Consider the following 18,558-nt stretch of genomic DNA (forward strand, 5'->3'; position numbering starts at 1 on the left):
CATCCTTTTGCATAAAAGTTTCTAATAGATTCTCAATATCTAACTCCCAATATAGAAATGTTTCCATATTTTCCATATGACAACTCATTCTTAATAGAATCTTTTCTATTCATAATAATGTCGATATGGTCCATCCAATACTACACTTTCAACTACTCACAAGCGACCAATCCTTGGTGAACTTTGGAATATCCTTTGATAGTTGTTTAATTATCTCAGTCAAAACTGATTCTTGTACTTTTCCCTCTAAATGTGCTAGAAATTTTGAAAATTTTAGAATGGTCAAATATTATAGCATTTGCAATCGATCCTATACCCGAAGCGTATAGGACACGATTCATAATGTCTTACATAAAGATTTGATTCTTTATCAATCTTCTGCCATAATATTTTATGTACTATGTTCTCACAATTCAAATTATGAAGAGGAATTCCGTAATCATAATCAAAATTTAAGAACACATCTATGTATCTTTTACCATTCCACAACCTAAGCCTTTAGATTTGAAATGAAGTATAATATTCTCTCCCTTAATTATAGCAAAACAATTATTCAACCCTTACAACTTTGCAAAGTATGACTCTTGTTTTCTATAATTAATATTGCTAACTTGCAATACTTGCCTTAATAATCATACAATCATAACATTTATGCTCCCACTATCAAGATGATTATTATAAACATAACACTTATGCTCCCACTAGCTTTGACATGTATTCAAAAACAACTTAACTTTCAGAAAAGCAATACCTATTGAATTTCTTGAGTTCATGTTTCTAATACCTAATGCTTTGATAATCTTTTATCAAGGTTATACACCTTTCCTTTAGATAGCTCATATGTGTGTCTAAACAATTAAGACTGATTGCTAAATCTCACAATTCGAATCATGGAAAGGGATACCGTAACCATAATCGAATTCGAGAATCCAATTTTCACAATCACTATCTTCTCAAAATCTCTTTTTAGTGAAAGCATTTCCTCACAGTCATTTTCATGAAGGAGGGAATCTTATGACACTTAGATTTTAATGGTATATGTGTTTCTATCCATGTGAATTTGTCAAAACTAAGGTTTGCGACAAATTGAAACTCATATGGACCGAACTTTCTTAATCATGATTTCTTGCCTTACGGTAACACGGCTGCCCACCATGTCTTCCAAGTAGTTAAGCAACTCACCCTTTCCTATCAATGTACTTTTTATTGATTAAGGTCCTTTCCTTTTATGCATTCAAATGAGAACTCACATGCATAATTAACTCGATTTGAACGGCGCAGAAACAAGATAATGTCAACATGATAGGTTGTAAATCTCAAGTCGTGTGCTACTGATGTTCGATAAGGTTATTTTGATCTGTTCTTGAAACCTTTCAAGACCATTAAGACTCCCACTGACTCCTTGACATATAAGATTGTTTGTCAATAAAACAATTCTTGACAAACAAATATTCAAGAGTTAGTGTAGTTTTTATCAAGACAAAACACTTCACAAAATTGGCCCTAGTTGATCTTTGTCTTATCCAAGACATCACAACTTTCCAATTTCAAATGTGCAAGAATAAGAAAACTTTTTCCCTATTCTACATTTGATGAGTGTTATAAACCTTTTTAAGACTTGTCACTCAATGTCACAATCTTAACTTTAAGACTTATTTTGGAACGAAGTATGATTAACTTCTTGATTTAACCATTTCTTCAATTCTCGATTCCTCTTCTCAGATATACAATTGTACTAAGATTTACTTAGAGGATCAACTGAGATATGGTTCTTAATCATTAAGACTCATCATAAAATATACTCTCCCTTCTTGTTAGAATATAGAACCTTTTATCTTTCTGCCTACTTGATTCTTCTTATTCGTTCTGCTATTGATTTAAACATTTTCAATCAATTCAGAATTACACTTAATCTTATAAGTATAATCATATTTACTAAACCTTTAGTAAATCATGATGAATATCTTTTTTACCCTTGCGGTGGACTTGATCAACACACAAATTTGTGTACTCGATCTCCTAGTCCTTCACTTGACACTTTGTCAATAAATTGGTGAAACTTCTCATTCATCATGCAATACTGGTTGTATGATTCCAAATCTCTATCCAATTGAAACTTGGGTGATGAGAAACTTTCCCTTTTTTGGTAAATTCTTGACCATTTCACAAATAACATAATTAAGAATCACATCTATTCGTTGTAGAAATATGCAAACACCGATTTTTCATAATGATTTCATTGCAAGGAAATAAATAAATAAATACGTCAAACAAAATTTATTTTATTTATAAAAGCAGCGGAAAACATTTGTCCTTACAATGCAAAATCAACTGAAAAACTATGTAATCAAATATTCCTAATTACTCTATCATAACTTTCTAAGCTCAAAATCTAATCTTTGAATCCATTTCTTTGTGATTAGATTCATCTTGCTCTTTCATCAAGCTTCCTCTATTTTCATTGATCCTGCAAAACATTCAAATGCAATCTTATCACATTATGTATTAAGAATCAACTAATAGGAACTTAATTGAGATAGATAGTGGATTTTACCTGAAGCATAGCCATACTCTTTGACTCTCCCATCTTCTGGACTCTTCAGGCTCTTAGGGCGGACTTGTATCCAACGCCCTTTCTCTTGGCAGCAAACGCAGGTCGGTTCTCCTAGAACGTCCTCGGAAGCATGGTTGGTTGACTTTCCCAATAAATACGCTCCATTGCTTTGCGAAATCATTTCTGATTCAGCAACAATGAACATGTAAGTTAGGTCAATGAGGTTTTCGTCATGATCCATCATATAATACATTCTTTTGAAATCATTATATGATTCAGGAAGTGACTGCAGAACCCAGTTCACAGCCAACTTATCAGGGAATGACGTACCCAACATTGTCAACGTATCGATGTGTGATTTCATGCCTAGAATGTCGGCACACACGGGTTTACCATCTTCATGTTTCATTTCCACTAGGGCTTTAGTGACATTGAACCTTCCAATTCTTTGATCCTGTGGGTTAGGGAGAACAACGGGAGGATGAGGAGGAAGTGAAGCATGATCTCTTGTTCCTCGATCGAATCGTGGAATATCATCTTCATGTGGAAAGCTTTTTCCATAGGATTTGGGAAGACCATAGTTGTCGTACTTTGACATCTACAGAACGGGAGAAAAATAAATTCAAGTTAGTTGATAGATTGAGTCCTTAATAAATCACCCAAATAAGATATTAAGGCTAGGACCCAACACAATACACTACAACCTAGAAAAGGGATGCCATAATCTAGTTGCAGAATATTTGAAGTTAGGTGAATGACAATTCACTAATTTTCCACCATGAAAAACGAAAAACAGTTTAAATTTTAAATCTATTGAAAATTCCTAGATTTTTTTTGAGATTCATTGAACTTTTCAATGGCATGTTTAAATCTCGATATGCTCATCTAGTTTGTGACTGGAATGCCGAGGATCACAAAGCGGGTGTGAATAACCATGCAAACTTACATGGTGCCCCCACATGTTACAGTCACTTATTCGATGTGCCGGTAAACCACACACGCTCCACCGAACTATGACAACCATTGAGTCACCCTTTGCTACCTTTACTTAGAAGCATTTAGTGTGCCGGTAAACCATACACGCTCCACTAACGTCTTTGCAAGGGTACAAAGTGTAATTTCATGGAATTACATCAATTCACTTTTGCCTAAAGTAACTAAGATTGAGAATGTGTAAAACATTTAGTTACTTTTGTACTTCATTATACTTATAATGGAAAGTTCTATCCTATCCTACCCGTTCGGCTAACGACCCTCCACTAGTCAAGAGTGCAGTGGGTAAGAGTGGATACCCATTTAATCGCCATTTTATAGGCAATTTCCTTAAACACCCCTTATAGACCAGCTTCGTGAATGAGGCCTACTAACGGTAAGACTGACATTTACTCATACATATATATAATGTTAGACTTTTAATGTTATATATAGTATAAGGTGTATTTTACACTTTTAAAATACTAGTTGGTCTAATTTAAAAATTATACCCTTAATTTAATTAAATGTAAACCAAAAACTATATGGATTTATTAAATCTCTTATAATTATACACCTTAATTAATTAATAAAACCATATGTGTGTGATATCAACTTTTCAAAAACAATACTAGGGTTTTAGAATTTAACATTCCTAAATTAAACCTTTAATCAACTTTTAAATTCCAAAACATGAGGGCAAGTTTTGAAACATTTCAAAACATTAGAGTTTAGAATTTAAATATTTCAAAATCAAACTTTTTAATCAAAATTTAAATTCCAAAACTTGAGGGCAAGTTTTGAAACCTTTTCAAAACATTTGGGTTTTAACTATTTAAATTTCAAAAAAAAAAAACTATTAAGTTCAAATTTAAACTATAAAACCTAAAGGGAAAAAATTAAAACTTTTTCACAAGATAATTTAAATCTAAATTACAAATAATCAAAGTTTATCTAATAAAACAAATGATTATCTAAAATTTGACAATTATCTTCTATTTAGGTGAGGATAATTACCAAATATTGATAAAAGTCGGATTTTTTTAACAAAAACATGTTTATGGTAATTATCCAAAGCCAAAACAGGAAGAAAATTGCGAATATGAGCTGTCAGACGCTTTGACTCGTCGAGTCTGGACCTGGACTCGTCGAGTACAGCTGACTCGGTGAGTTCACCAAGTGACTCGTCGACTCAAACACTCAGAAGCAAAAAAAATTTGATTTCCAGTGCTGATTTCGATCAAATATGCATCAATACAATAGAAACCAATCTAGGCTCTGATACCACTGATGGGTTTTGGTCATAAGACATCCTATGTGCTCATACAAACCCTAATGCTTGGATCTAGGTTTCTCTATTGTACATGCTTTAAATCCAAGACTATAAACCCTAATTCTAGCATATGGAAATCGATATTAACATAATTAGGTTTAAGATGTTACCTTAATTGTTATGTAGCAATAACAATCCCAAATCTCCTTGATTTGACTTTGGAAGGCTTAGAGTCACAAGTGTCACATAAATGATGGGTTTTAGCCATAAGAACATCCTATGTGCTCATGCAACCCTAATGCTTGGATATAGGTTTCTCTATTGTACATGCAATTCATCCAAGACTATAAACCCTAGATCTAGTATATGATAATCAATATAACATATAAATTAGGGTTTAGATCATACCTTGATTGTTATGTAGCAATAAAATCTCAAATCCTCCTTGTAATGACTTTAGAAAGCTTAAAGTCACAAATGTCACTCCTCTAATGGTTCACAAACACCAAGAGCAAGAGGATGAAGAGGAGAAGAGAAGGAGGCTGCCCAAAAAGTGTGGAAACCCTAACCAATTAGTTCACCATGTTTTTGGGGCTTAAGGGGTCCGTAAATAGTAAGGCTATTAGGGTTATTAAACAAGGAAACCCTAATTTGGATGCTTAAGCCCTAAGCAACCCATGGACTCCTTCCTTAAAGGCCCTAGGACGATTTCTAATGGGTTTCCCCATAGAATTCATCCAACCTTATAAAGTAATCCATAGCCTAATTTCAATTATCTTACAATTACAATTCCAGTCTGTTAAGTTTAATTAATCACTTTTAGCCACAAACTTAATTCTTATTAATTCTTGACTAATATTAATTAAACAATATGATTTCCCCTTTACTATATTATTCTCATAACATATTAATAAAACATATTTAATCCTTTCTCTCCATAATTCATCCTATCAAGTTGCTTTGGTGAAGGCAACCTAAAAGGACAGTGCACCATCGGGTCAAGTATACACCAAAATAGTTATGGACTTAGACACTAATCCAACAATAAAGTCTCCATATTTTGGGAGAAAACCCTAGAATACTCTACTAAAATGGAAAAACCAAAAGAGTGAGAAAGCTTTGAGCTTTATACTTCAAAATGAAGCTCCACACTAATATAAGCCCAGATCAGAGGCCTGAAATCCTACTCCTTCTTCACTCCAGAGAAACTCAAGAATGCTTCCAAGGCTCTCTAATGCACACACAAGCTCTAAGAACGAAAACTAGGGTTTAGGAGGGTTGGTTATTGAGAATGGTGTCCAGGAATGAGGCCATCATATCCTTTAAATAGGGGGTCTCACCCTAAAGTAGGGTTTTCAGTCTTAGCCTAGTACGCCCAACGTACTAGATGGCTTCCTCGTCAATAACACGCATATGAGTAAGCTGAGCGTACACTCGCGTACGCCCCGCGTACTCATTCACCACCATTTCCCATAAAGGGAATAAAATGGTTAAATACTCAAAAGACCAAGGGTTACAAGGTATACCTGATCTTAGGATGTTACAATTCTCCCCCACTAGGATCAGACTCAGTCCTCAAAGTCATGATCCGAAAATAAATCGGGATATTGCTCTCATATTTTTGACTCCGGCTCCCAAGTCCACTCGGACCCTCTACGATGTTGCCACTACACTCGAACCAGAGGCACCTCTTTGTTCCTCAGAACCTTCACCTTCTGTGACAACCAGAAATTTCTATATTGTACAGCCATTTAATTTAATCAAAGCTAGACTTGTTTCTACTATCGTTTAGCATTATTTAGGGGCTGCTTGAGTGTTCTAAGCCTAGTACATTCAAGGACTAGGTGTTAGGAAGTATCTGTTAGAGTTCATTGTGCATCATTCAAGCCGGAAAACTCCATCATGTGGAGTTTACGGCCGCAAACTAGAGTTCACGGTCGTAAACTCTTGCTTGGCCGTGAATAGCCTCTTAAATATGATATTCCTTCATTTTTCATCATTTCTCACAATTCCAACTCAAGAACACTCATTTCTCTCTCAAGTATCATCAAGAACACTTCTAATTCTCGACAAATTTGTAAGTGTTTCTTCCATTTATTAGTTGATACCTTTCTTAATCTAGTAAAACCCTATGATTTCATCCGTGAAATCATCTCTTTTTGGTTAGATCTTCAAGAACACCAAGGACACACACTAGTTCTTTGGGCCGTGAACACGCCTTCAACTTTCAAAACGTAAGTATCCTTTCCATATACTTGTTATCCATTAGAATCTCTTGAATCCCCATGAAACAAACTCCTTTTAGGCATTATCTTCAAGAGTTGATAGCCGTGAACCCTTCAAGTGATCTTTATAGGGTCGTAAACCCTTCTTAGACCAAGCTTGGGCCGTGAACACTTCAAGTGTTCTTGGTTGTAAACACACCTGTGTGGCCATAAACACCTTTAGAACAATCATATTTGATTTTAACAACTCATTCCAAGTGTTTCCTAGTCTCTAAGGTGGTTCCCTAACATGATTAGTTGTTATATACACTACTTATATTCATATATGTGTCATTATATGCTTAATACGATCCGTTTGTGCTCGAGACTTCACTTGACACTTGGCATCCTATATTGATGTTACATTCGAATGACTCACTACAGGTGAGTTCATACCCCTAAATTTTCTTTTAAATGATATTAAATGCCTTTATAGGGGGAATACAGGTAGAAAACATTATAGTTATTGTATCAATCACATGTGATTAATAACTATCAAACAAGTGGATTTCTTATACTTCAAACTGTGTTATCAAACAAAATATTTCAAAACATTTTATCAAACTCTTTTATATGCTGAAATCTTTATTAACTCTTTTAAACTTATATATTGTCAAAATCATGTCTATATAGATATAGTTATATAAATAAGGTTGAAAGGGCTTAGGACTGATAACTCCTTTAGTTTCTTGTTCCTTGTTTGGTTGTGGACTTAGGGTATCGGTTGTTTGTACGAGTGTCGTTTCATTCTTAGTTATATATTATGTATATGTGTATAGATATAACATTTCTTACATAAGTTCAACACCTTTGGGTAGCAAAGGTGTACAAACATACTTAGTCATTCAAACAACATTACTAGTAAATTATAATAGGTATAGTTTAGAGGACTACTACTCACTATTTCTAGTATAATGAAACATACAAGAGTCAGTTCATACATGACTTTGTTAAAACATACTATAATGAGAAACAGGGAGGAACATACTATACAAAAAGAACATACAATACACTAGAACAGATAGAACATACTATACAAATACAAGGATACTATAACATTAATGTGAGCCACTACTTCATGGCTTGGTAATATACTTATGTGTCACATTTTTTAACCAGAGTCTCTTAGAGGGAGAGCGTAAATTTGTGTATAGATCTATACGGGATTGACCATCCTACGCCTTGTTGCTAGCTACAGTGGGACCTGCAGGTCTAAGGGTGATGAATGTCATACCATTTCGATGTCTTTGATCATCGTGTTTTACTAGTCAATCATGTATGGTTATAATCTCATCACATTTTACCTTAATTAAACAATTGGTTTAAGGTAGTTAGTACAATGGTAGTTAATATATACAATACTACAGTACATCTTTATTTTCCTATTACATTCACATTGTGATCTTCTCATATAAACGGTAATGTAAATTATATTTTTGCTAATGATAGTCATACTTGGGAAAAACACTCACTTTTACAAAAGAACAACCATGCAGAATAGTCGGGTCTTGGTAGAAGACTACTTTGCATTATAAGTGGAAAATATAGAATTTTCTAGGAGATACAAACATTTAGATCAAACAACTTACAAACATTTACATCAAACATTTACAAATACTTTCATCGAACTTATAGAAAAATTGGCACTAAAATACTTCTAAACTCACTAGCTTAAATGCTAATCTGCTCTTTCAAAATAACTTGTATTCTCAGGTCACCAGTAGATAGGTACTCTGGACCAGGTTTTAAAAAGACGGAGCACATTCAAGACTCGTCTTTTATTTTGATTCATATTTTGGTGTTTAATTACTGAATGTAATGGATGATGTTGTTGCTTGTTTACTATTGTGCATTGTTATGATATTGCTGATATGTGCATGCTAGTCCTATATGTAAAGTATCATATCTTGGGGGCGAGGTTCGTCATTGTTCCATGGTGGAATTAGCTTGGAGGTTGGGAGTTTATGACCTACAATTGATCTACACTGATGCATTTCGTACTTTCTTTGAGCATTGCCACAAAGTATTCCTAGATGGTGTCACAAGCACAAGTTGGTGGAACACTATTCCCAACAAAGTCTACATTCCCAAATCGGCTCAAGAAGGGAGCATACGATCAACTAATCATCGCCTTATTCACGGCCTTATTTCAAGCACCATTAATCAAAGAAAAGATGATGATAAGGTTTCTAACCTTGATGTGTTTTATCTATGGAGCATCATTACACCCAAAACCTTTTGCAACATTCCATGGTGCATGGCTTCATATTTAGCTGAAGGGACGGTCTAGGACCGCAAAAATTCAAAAATTAATGGTGGCATGTTTGTGACACGTTTAGCCCACTCTTATGGGTTGATGACTCATGGTGCTTGGAACTTAATGACAATAGTTCCGAACCCTCCCATTAATCCTATTCTTTTTCGAAGGGCTAGAATTATTGAGGATTATGGAGGGGGACATTATTCTATTCCGGATGATGATGTTGTGATCGGACCCGAGGAGCCGGGTAGGAGAGTTAGGCAAAGACGTGGTCAATCACTACCCGATCCACCAGTTATTTCGGTGGAAGACGAAATACCCCCGAAATGGTTTAATATTAAGGGAAGACAATATCAAGATGATTTGGGAAGGGGTGTGAATTTTGCAAACCAGTCCTTTATCCAAATGTTCAACCTCTTGAACATCCAACATGTGGACGAGGGCCAATATCCTTATATACCAACTTGGGAGGAGAGGATGAACGCTAGGAAAAGTTGAGCTGGTGGTAGCGGGGCAATGCATGATGATAAGGATGAGGAGGAAGATGAAGATTGCTTTTATTTTATTTGTGTTTTGTGTTGAACAATTTTTTTTATTTGTTTAGTTGTTTGTTGGAACTTCTAGTAATTAGGATTTTAATTTCTCATGGTTTGTTTATTGTCTTTTTAGAATTTGAAAATGGGTTGGCTACAAAGAGTCTCAAGAGTAATAGAAGTTTCGAGTCTAGGCGGAAGTGAGAGTGAAGTTCAAATATCGAGTCCGCCCATGAGGAGCGTTAAATTGAGTTTAATTACTGAAGAAAAATATTAGATTTAATATAATTCAAGTGGATAGGATTGATCAAAAAGAATTGGAGCAGAAAATAATTTTTTTTTCACCCAGCGACTGACTCGGCGAGTGCATCTATTGACTCGACGAGTCCAAGCGTAAAAACACGAATTCTGCACTTTCAAGACTCAACTGGCGAGTCAGATTACCTACTTGACGAGTGTCTATGAATTTCATATCCTAGCTTCACGCTTGATGATTATATTCCCACAATAAGTCTTTTTTATAAAGAAGAGTCATTCCTGGATATTTTCGAGAGTTTTTCCTGCATTTTTGTAGTTGTTGCCACACGAGACTTGACACCCAAGGCATGGATGAGCTATTCCCATGTCAAAAGTCAATTTAAAATGGAGCTTTAAATGAAGAAGATCAACCTCGCAACTGCTATCCCATGGGAGTTTATTCTAATTCTCTCTTTATTTTATTGTTCTTTATCATGGATGACATGCAATGAGAACATTCATAATTTAAGTGTGGGGTAGGGGGTTGGTTATTACATTAGTTAAATTTTGAAAATTTTGAAATTTTTGCATTAATATTGCTAGGGTCTTAATCTAGAAAATTTTGGTAAAGCAATTAGGGTTCGTGCTAGTATTAAGTTTGATGATTTTATGAAGACTCAAATCATGAGACAAAAACACAACCTCGCTTAGTTTGAGGGATGCAATATGTTTAGCATTGTATACCAGAAATGTATCTAGGAAAATTATTATCTTTAACTAAGAAGGGCTGAAGTTGAGCGCCCATGCTTAAAAGTTGTTAGAATTTTTTGAGCTATCAAGATTACAGAATGAAGATCGAAGATCAAAATCCCCAAAGTTCAAAAGTTGAAGATATCGAAAAATCAAAATATGGTGAATTCAAATATATTAAAGTCAAAATTATCAAGAATGAAGAATTCCAGAGAGTTATATAAGGGTATCAAGAATTGTAATTTTTAGTTTATGTATGCTTGGGTTGCTCAACCAAAAATACCTTGAGGTTAGGAGGTTTTCTGCGGATGGATTCGGAGGGATGCATAAAATGAGCATTGTTCAGAAGAAGTGAGCAAGTGAAGATTCAACCCAATTCAAGTTTTGAAGGATAACTAAGGCATACATTGATTTCTCTTAACTAGATCTAATACTTAAACCATGTTTATGTTATTGAACTTTGTTTTTGAGTTTTCTACTGTCTTAATTATGAGCTAAACTTGCTAGCTTCTGTTTGGGTAAGACAATTTTGAGACCATGGTTTGATTAATGGTAGGATTAACTTTTAATTGGTGATTTTGTTGAATCAAGCTTGTGAAAAATCCTTATGCATTAACCATAACTGTTTTTTTGTTAATAGGAAGACAATTAGGCTGCATGAACATCTCTTAATTGTTTACCTCATGTGATTTATATGAACACTTTATTATGTGCCTAGGATTAGTGAATATGAAACTAGGATTAAGTTGAGAATGGGTAAGTTAATGTGTAAGCTTTTTTGATAAACCAGCAACAAGAGGCTAATTGAATTGACTAATTTGATTGACCATTACAAGTCTTATTTATGCCGAATAAATAACCTAGAGAATTAATTAATTTAGACAACTGGCCAATGCTTGAATTTGTTTATTTTCTAAGGATTAGCATAGCGAATGTGAAACTAATCACCTAAATCGGCAGCCAATAAAAGTTTAATCCATTGCACTATTACCATTAAATCAACCATAGGATCAATCGAGTCGAACCTGAACAGAAGCCCCTTTAGATATTGAATTTAGTTGATCTTTGCTTGCTTAGTTGTTAGTTAGTTTTTTAGTTTAACTGTTAGTAAGTTTCTAGTCTTGTAAAACTAGAAAAAACCCCTCTCGTTTTATTTTCTATTTTGTTTTTTGATAATTTTAGTAATTAGTTTAATTGTCGGTCCCTGAGTTCGATATCCCGCTTACTAGATCTATACCACCAATTTACACGTCCACTGCCTTTTGTTTGATTAATTTATAATTTAGAAGTAGGAATAAAACAAGTTGAGTTCACACACATCAAGTTTTTGGCACCGTTGTCGGGGAACGGTTCTAAATTTAAATTGATTACTATTGTTATCGATCCTTTGTGTGAGATTTATCTTGCACAAAGTTACAACTTTTACTAGATTTAGGGTTAGAATTTAATTTCAGTTTTTAGCTTATAGGAAGTTTGTTTAATTTTTTTTGCTGTTTTTGCATCGAACTCGCCGAGTCCCTTCGACCAGACTCGACGCGTCCATCATTGAACAACTATTTCGTTTCTAGTTTTCTATTTTTATTCCTCTTACACGTTTTTCTTGTTTTTTTTGCATGCATTACATGACCAGGGGATCCAACACACCCCTGGTTCCTCCATTTGATGACCTAGAATCCGCTTAAAGGTAAAACAAAGGCAAGGAGGTTGAAAGCTATAATACACCGACGAATTCTCCCTTCAAGAGCTTGAAAATGGTTTTTGGGAAGAAAAAGAACAAGAAGGCAGGAGAGACCATCAGTCAAAAGAGCAAGGAATGAAAGTTAGAGAATATTGAAGACAATCCAAAAGAGCTCGAATTCGAATACGACTCCGAATCCGAGACCGAGGAAGAAAGAGACTTTGAAGGCGAACTAGCTAACCTCATGGCTAACATTGATGAAGTTCCCATGGGGGAATGGAAGAAGAGAATACGTGACGATACTGGCCCGGGACTTGTGCAACCGCAATTGCCGAAACTGCCACCTTTGAGCTTAAAGGTCACATACTTGCTCAACTAAAGGAGATTCCCTTCTATGGTAAAGATCACGAAGATGCGTATAAACACTTGGATGAGGTCGATGATGTAGCTGATTATTTTCATGTTCTAAATGTGCCTCGAGAGACCCAGCTGCTTCATATGTTTCTAGTTACATTCAAAGGTACTGCAAAGGATTGGCTCAAATCATTACCTCTAGGATCTATCACTACGTGGGCTAAAATGAAAGAAGAGTTCATTGATTAATTTTGTCCCCCTTCAAAGATATCCAAATTGAAGAAAGCCATTGCCAACTTTGAACAACAAGTTGGAGAATCCTTATACAAGGCATTGGAGAGATACATGGGCTTACTAAGGAATTGCCCACATCACGATCTTAATAGCCAACAAGAAGTATCTATTTTTTATGATGGGGTAAATGTGACTACAAGGAAGCATCTTGACTCACAAGGACTGCTCACAAAGAAACCACCCCTGGTGATCAAGGAATTAAAAGAGGAATTCTGTAAACACTCTAGAGAATATCATAACCCACAAAATGAAGTAAGTAGGGGGTGGTGAACACTGTTAACGATAGCATGGCGAAAAAACTGGCTAAAGTAGATAGTTTAGATCGGAGGATGACTAAGATGGATCAAACAATCCATGCTATTTGGGTTGGATGTGAGAATGGTAACAGACCTCATCTCACTAAAGATTTTGATTTGGATGAGAATGGAAACAAGAAAGCCCAAGTATTTTATTCAATTGGCGATAGATTTGATGATAATTGGCGAAAATCGAAGAAGGAATGGATCCCATATGACGAGTACAAAAAGGTGAAGGAGGAGAAAATACAAAGAAAAAGAATGGGGTTTCTATCAAAAGGAGGAGCCAGTTATGGAAAAGAGATCTGATTTGGAAGAGATGTTCAAAATGTTTGTAGCCGCATCCGAGAAGAGGCACAATGATACCGACATTGAATTGAAGGAGAAACGAGTGATGCTTAAAGATCATCAAGTTATGATGAAAGATCAATAAAATTTGCTTAGGAATCAGTAAGCCTCCATTCATAACATTGAAAAACAGATAGGACAGCTTGCGCAACAAATCAATCAAAGAACACTCGGTGAACTTCCCACCAATACCGAAAAAATCCAAAAATTGCGCATCTAAATGTGATAACTACTATTACTGACAAAATTTTCACTCCTTTGACCGTTATTTAGAAGAAACCCAATAAGGAGCAAACAGAAGAGACAATTGAATGCAATTCAAGTAAACCCGACTCGACTCGCCGAGTAGGCATCATGGACTCGACGAGTCCGAGGTTTGATGAGAAAAATTATTCTATTTTGAAACCTTACAGGCCACCTTTGCCATTTCCAATCTGAGCCATACCATATGAGCAGATTCAACGGTATAAAAGACTTATGGAGAAAGTAAAGACCCTCCAAGTGAACATTCCATTTGTTGAAACGATACTTCATATGCCTAAGTATGCAACTTTGCTTAAAAACCTCTTTACCACTAGACAAAATATGGAAGAAGTCGCTAAAGTATTGCTGAATGAACTTCCAGAAAAGAGGGGTGATCCGGGAGACATGTCCATACCTTGTTAATTTGGGAACATAATTTCTACTCATGCGTTGACCGATTCGGGTGCAAGTATTAATCTAATTCCATATTCTTTCCTCATGAAGCTAAATTTGCTGGAGCCAAGCCGATTCTTATGAAGATCCATCTAGCTGATAAAAGAGTAATACATCCAAAAGGAGTGTGCGAAGATCTTCTCATCAAAGTCGATAAATTTGTGTTTCCCATGGAGTTTGTAGTGCTTGAAATGGAAGAAGACCCTAAAGTTCCAATCATTCTTGGGAGGCCATTTTTGAATACCGCTTGTGTAATAATCGATGTGTGAGAATATACACAAACACTAAGGGTAGGGAACGATTTAGTGGTGTTTAAAGCGGAACAAGAGAAAAATAATGAAGGGATGAAAAACGGAGAAGTTTCCTTAGCGGACTTGGATGATGAAGTGTTAGAAAGAGAGCTTGCACTTTTACAAGAAGAAAATCCAAACAAATTTCTATTACCTTCTGAAGGAAATTTCGATGCTGGAGAAGATTTAAAGGAGATAGAAAGGTTGCTACAGGAAGCTGATTCAAAAGAAACAACAAAAATTGTGGAAACCTCACCGACTCACCGAGTAGCATCAACTGACTCGACGAGTCCAATTGAGAAACTTGAAAATCATGAAGATCTTGTCTTGCTGCTTACAGGTTCCCTTTCTGGCTTTGACGTGCATACTTCACCTAATATTGTGGAAGGTCCAATAGAAGAGGCTGAATTTGTTGAAAATTTTAACTTCCAACACGCACAATTGGCTTGCCTTGACACGATCATGGAAGAAGAAGCAATTCAACTTGATTAGAGGGTAAGTTTGGGAGTAAAGGAGAATTCAAGGGCTTGGAATGATGATTTGAATAACTCATCCATGGAGTCACTCATGGATAATCGAGAGATTGAGTCAAATACACTCAAAAGGACCAAACCTCGAGCCCGAGTTTCTACTAATTATGAAGTATTTTCATTTGAACCACCAGATTCTTTAGAAGTTGACAAAAGTAAGGAAGACTCCTTAATATCAAGTGATGATGAAGTGGAAATTTTATGGGACATCGAGACTAACAAAGAAGGAGTACAAAAGATGGGTCCAAAGAATGGGGTGAAGATGAAGAAGGTTGGGAAATGGATCGATTATGAAATACAAGAAGATGCTACAAGGAAAAGGAAAGAGGAATTGCATCAGGCATATAAAAAAGATACATGCTTACAAGACAAAGTTTAAACATCAAAAGATTAAGCATCAATTCCTGATGAAGGAAAACGAAGAAACGTAGAGCGGGTAGCAGTCCAGCTAACGACTCCTCAAAAAGAAGCGCTTAACAGGAGGCAACCCGTTGCTAGAGTTTGCTTTCTTTTACCTTTTTATTTATTTATTTTTGTTGTTTTTAGGATTTATCTATTTTCATCTTCTTATTTGTCCAAAATGATTACTTGAGGGCAAGCATGGTCTGAGTTCAGGGTGGGTTGGAAATAAATAGGAATAAAAGTTTACTCGACGAGTTGACTCAAAAGTCGAAATATATATAAATTTTTCAAAACTAACAAGTGACTCGGCGAGTTGGGTAGCTTACTCGACGAGTTGACTCAAAAGTCGAAATTGCAAAATTGCAACTAGACTCACCGAGTCGGTTTATTTTTACTGAAAAAAAATTATATCAGTAAAATTAGGGCTTTTTACCCTAATTGGTATCCATTCCACACACATCCAACCGACACTCAACGTGCGCCTCCCTCTTTCTCCCTCTCTTTCTCTCTATTTGTCTATCAAGCAAGAAAGGTACTCAATTTCTTCTTTATTTCTGTAAAAGCTTTGATTTTTAGGAGATTGGAAGTGTTAATTGGTAAGAAAACCTATTTTTAAAGTTTTAGAATTGATAGGGTTTCAATTTTGACCCAATTAGAATGTTATGGGCGGAATTTCTTATACTACTATGCTCTAAATACATCCCTGGACAAACCCTTGCAGTAAATTTTGATTTTTATGGATGAAATTCGACAGACTCGTCAACATACTCATGCAGTTCGTACAACTCGTCGATGTGACAACCCGATATTTCAACTCTTTGTAATGGCCTAATAGGTCAAGTATTGTAAACATTTTTGAGTTAATAAAATTAACTTTGATAATAAAATGTCCAAAAAATTTCTATTTAAATTTTTCTATGTTTAAATGTCATTAAACCATGATCGTACGTAAAAAAAAGAACGCCCAAATCCGACTTAGTATATTGAAGTTATGATTTTTCCAAGTTCGGCTTAGTATTTCAGCCGGAGATTGAACGACTTTTGGCCGGAATGACCTAAACGAGAATCGAAGGTCTCGACAATAGTATTTCAGCGGAAAAAAGTCTGGCAAAAACCGACGTTAGATAAAGAAGTTATGAATTTTTAAAGAAATTCCTTAATCACGTCATTTTAATAAATAAATAATAAAAATAATTTCGGAATTTGCCAATGAAAGTTGTAGATCGTAGTCTTACCTTCGCGGGGATATAAAGAACGTCGAAAACGGAGTTTGTATGAAGGAGATATGAATTTTTGAAGTTTGATAAGTAATTTATATATAATTTTTATTAAAAAGTTGGTATTATCCGAAGGAGTCAGCCTAGGGCTGAAGTACGCGCCGCGTACCCTCGTACGCCCCGCGTACTCAAGGCTAAGGCCTCTGATCGTCCACGTCGCCCTATGCGAAGCTACCGACCCGTCCCATCCGAGCTGCCCCATCCGACCCGTCCCGTCCGAAGTACGTAAGCAATGACGTATGGGTACACGCTGCGTACGCCCGTACGCCCCGCGTACGGAGGCGGTTCAGCACCCCTATAAAAGGGATGCGAGCCTTTCCGAAAATTTTGCTCATTCTCTCTCTTTCTCTCACGATCTTGCCTCGATTTCCGTGCCCGATCAAACCCGAAGCTCTGGTCTTTTTGCTCAAGTCCCGAGGGTCGATTTTACTCCCGAGATTCCCGAGAATCCCGAGAAAAATCCGTTTCCCGAGACGAAACTCTGCCCGGTTTTCCATCTCGCTATCTTCAAACTTCCAAGTGAGTTCATACCCCTTTAATCAACCTTTGAAATGCTTTTAAATATTTTAAATACTTTAGGGTGGGGATACAAGTTAAACACTTACAGTTATTACATCAATCACATGTGATTGATTTAATCACATGTGATTAATAACTAGAAAACCAATGATTTTATCACTGTTCAAACTATTTATCAAACTGTGTCACTTCAAAATGTTTTACAAACTCTTCTACTTATCAAATGCTTTTATTAAACTTAGTTTTACTTCTGATAAATTGCATGCCCATATATGTATAAATATATAAGAAATGTTTAAAGGGCTTAGGAAGGCTATCCACCCTATTTCCTTTTCGCGCATTGAGATGTGGTCTGGTGGGATTTCGGGTATCCATCCGAAGGTCATTTCAATATTAATTATATATCAACTATACATATATAGACATAAAAGTACTTCCATACTCATACTCATCAGCACATCATTAGTAAGTTACCGTCGGGGTAACACAGGATCATACTACTACAATTTCTAGATCAACGAGTCAGTTCATTCAAGAGTCAATACTTATTACTAAGAGAACATATACAACGCTACTAGAACAAGTAACATTATATTACATATACACGAATACATTAACAATTGTGATCCACTGTATAGGAGCATGTCTTAATTGTCATGACCCGAGTTGTAGCTAGAGTCTCTTGGAGGGAGAGCATGAGTTTGCGTATAGATCTATACTGGATTGACTATCCTACACCTCGCTGCTAGCTACAGCGGGACCGACAGGTCTGCGCGTGCCAAACGTCATACCTTATTTTTCGACTATACGTTGCCGTCGTTACTAGTCGATAGTATGGTGCAAATTTATCACATGATACCTTAATATAAATCCGGTTTAAGGTAGTTAGTACAATAGTAGTTCCTATAAAACAAAACTACAGTACTACAATGATTTACCCATTACATTTTGGTGATAACCTCAGTTACACTTTAATGTACAAACTATATTTTGTTAAAAGATAGTTACACTTGGGAAATTACACACTTTTA

The 18,558-nt window shown here is 35.6% G+C and overlaps 1 protein-coding gene and 1 non-coding gene across 2 annotated transcripts; one reads left to right on the forward strand and one right to left on the reverse strand.

Annotated features, from left to right (window-relative positions):
• Positions 1 to 13,148: 13,148 nt before the first annotated feature.
• On the reverse strand, positions 13,149 to 13,255 carry LOC145019078 (small nucleolar RNA R71). The gene has a single exon (XR_013667398.1). It is a non-coding gene; the product is annotated as a small nucleolar RNA R71 (small nucleolar RNA).
• Positions 13,256 to 14,290: 1,035 nt separating this feature from the next.
• LOC145016980 (uncharacterized) lies at positions 14,291 to 14,778 on the forward strand. Its single transcript, XM_078975113.1, has 2 exons — positions 14,291 to 14,474; positions 14,561 to 14,778. The coding sequence occupies exons 1-2, from the start codon at positions 14,291 to 14,293 to the stop codon at positions 14,776 to 14,778; spliced, it is 402 nt and encodes a 133-aa protein (XP_078831239.1).
• Positions 14,779 to 18,558: the final 3,780 nt, after the last annotated feature.

The sequence above is a fragment of the Lactuca saligna genome, chromosome 9 (genome assembly GCF_052625555.1).
Source record: "Lactuca saligna cultivar CGN05327 chromosome 9, ASM5262555v1, whole genome shotgun sequence".
Taxonomy (NCBI): domain Eukaryota; kingdom Viridiplantae; phylum Streptophyta; class Magnoliopsida; order Asterales; family Asteraceae; genus Lactuca; species Lactuca saligna.

Bases quoted from the DNA above. Each gene is read 5' to 3' on its own strand.
- LOC145016980 (XM_078975113.1), top strand. From the start codon at position 14,291: ATGGAGAAAGTAAAGACCCTCCAAGTGAACATTCCATTTGTTGAAACG. The intron at 14,475-14,560 runs GTTAATTTGGGA...TTCCTCATGAAG, and splicing joins GGGAGACATGTCCATACCTT to CTAAATTTGCTGGAGCCAAG.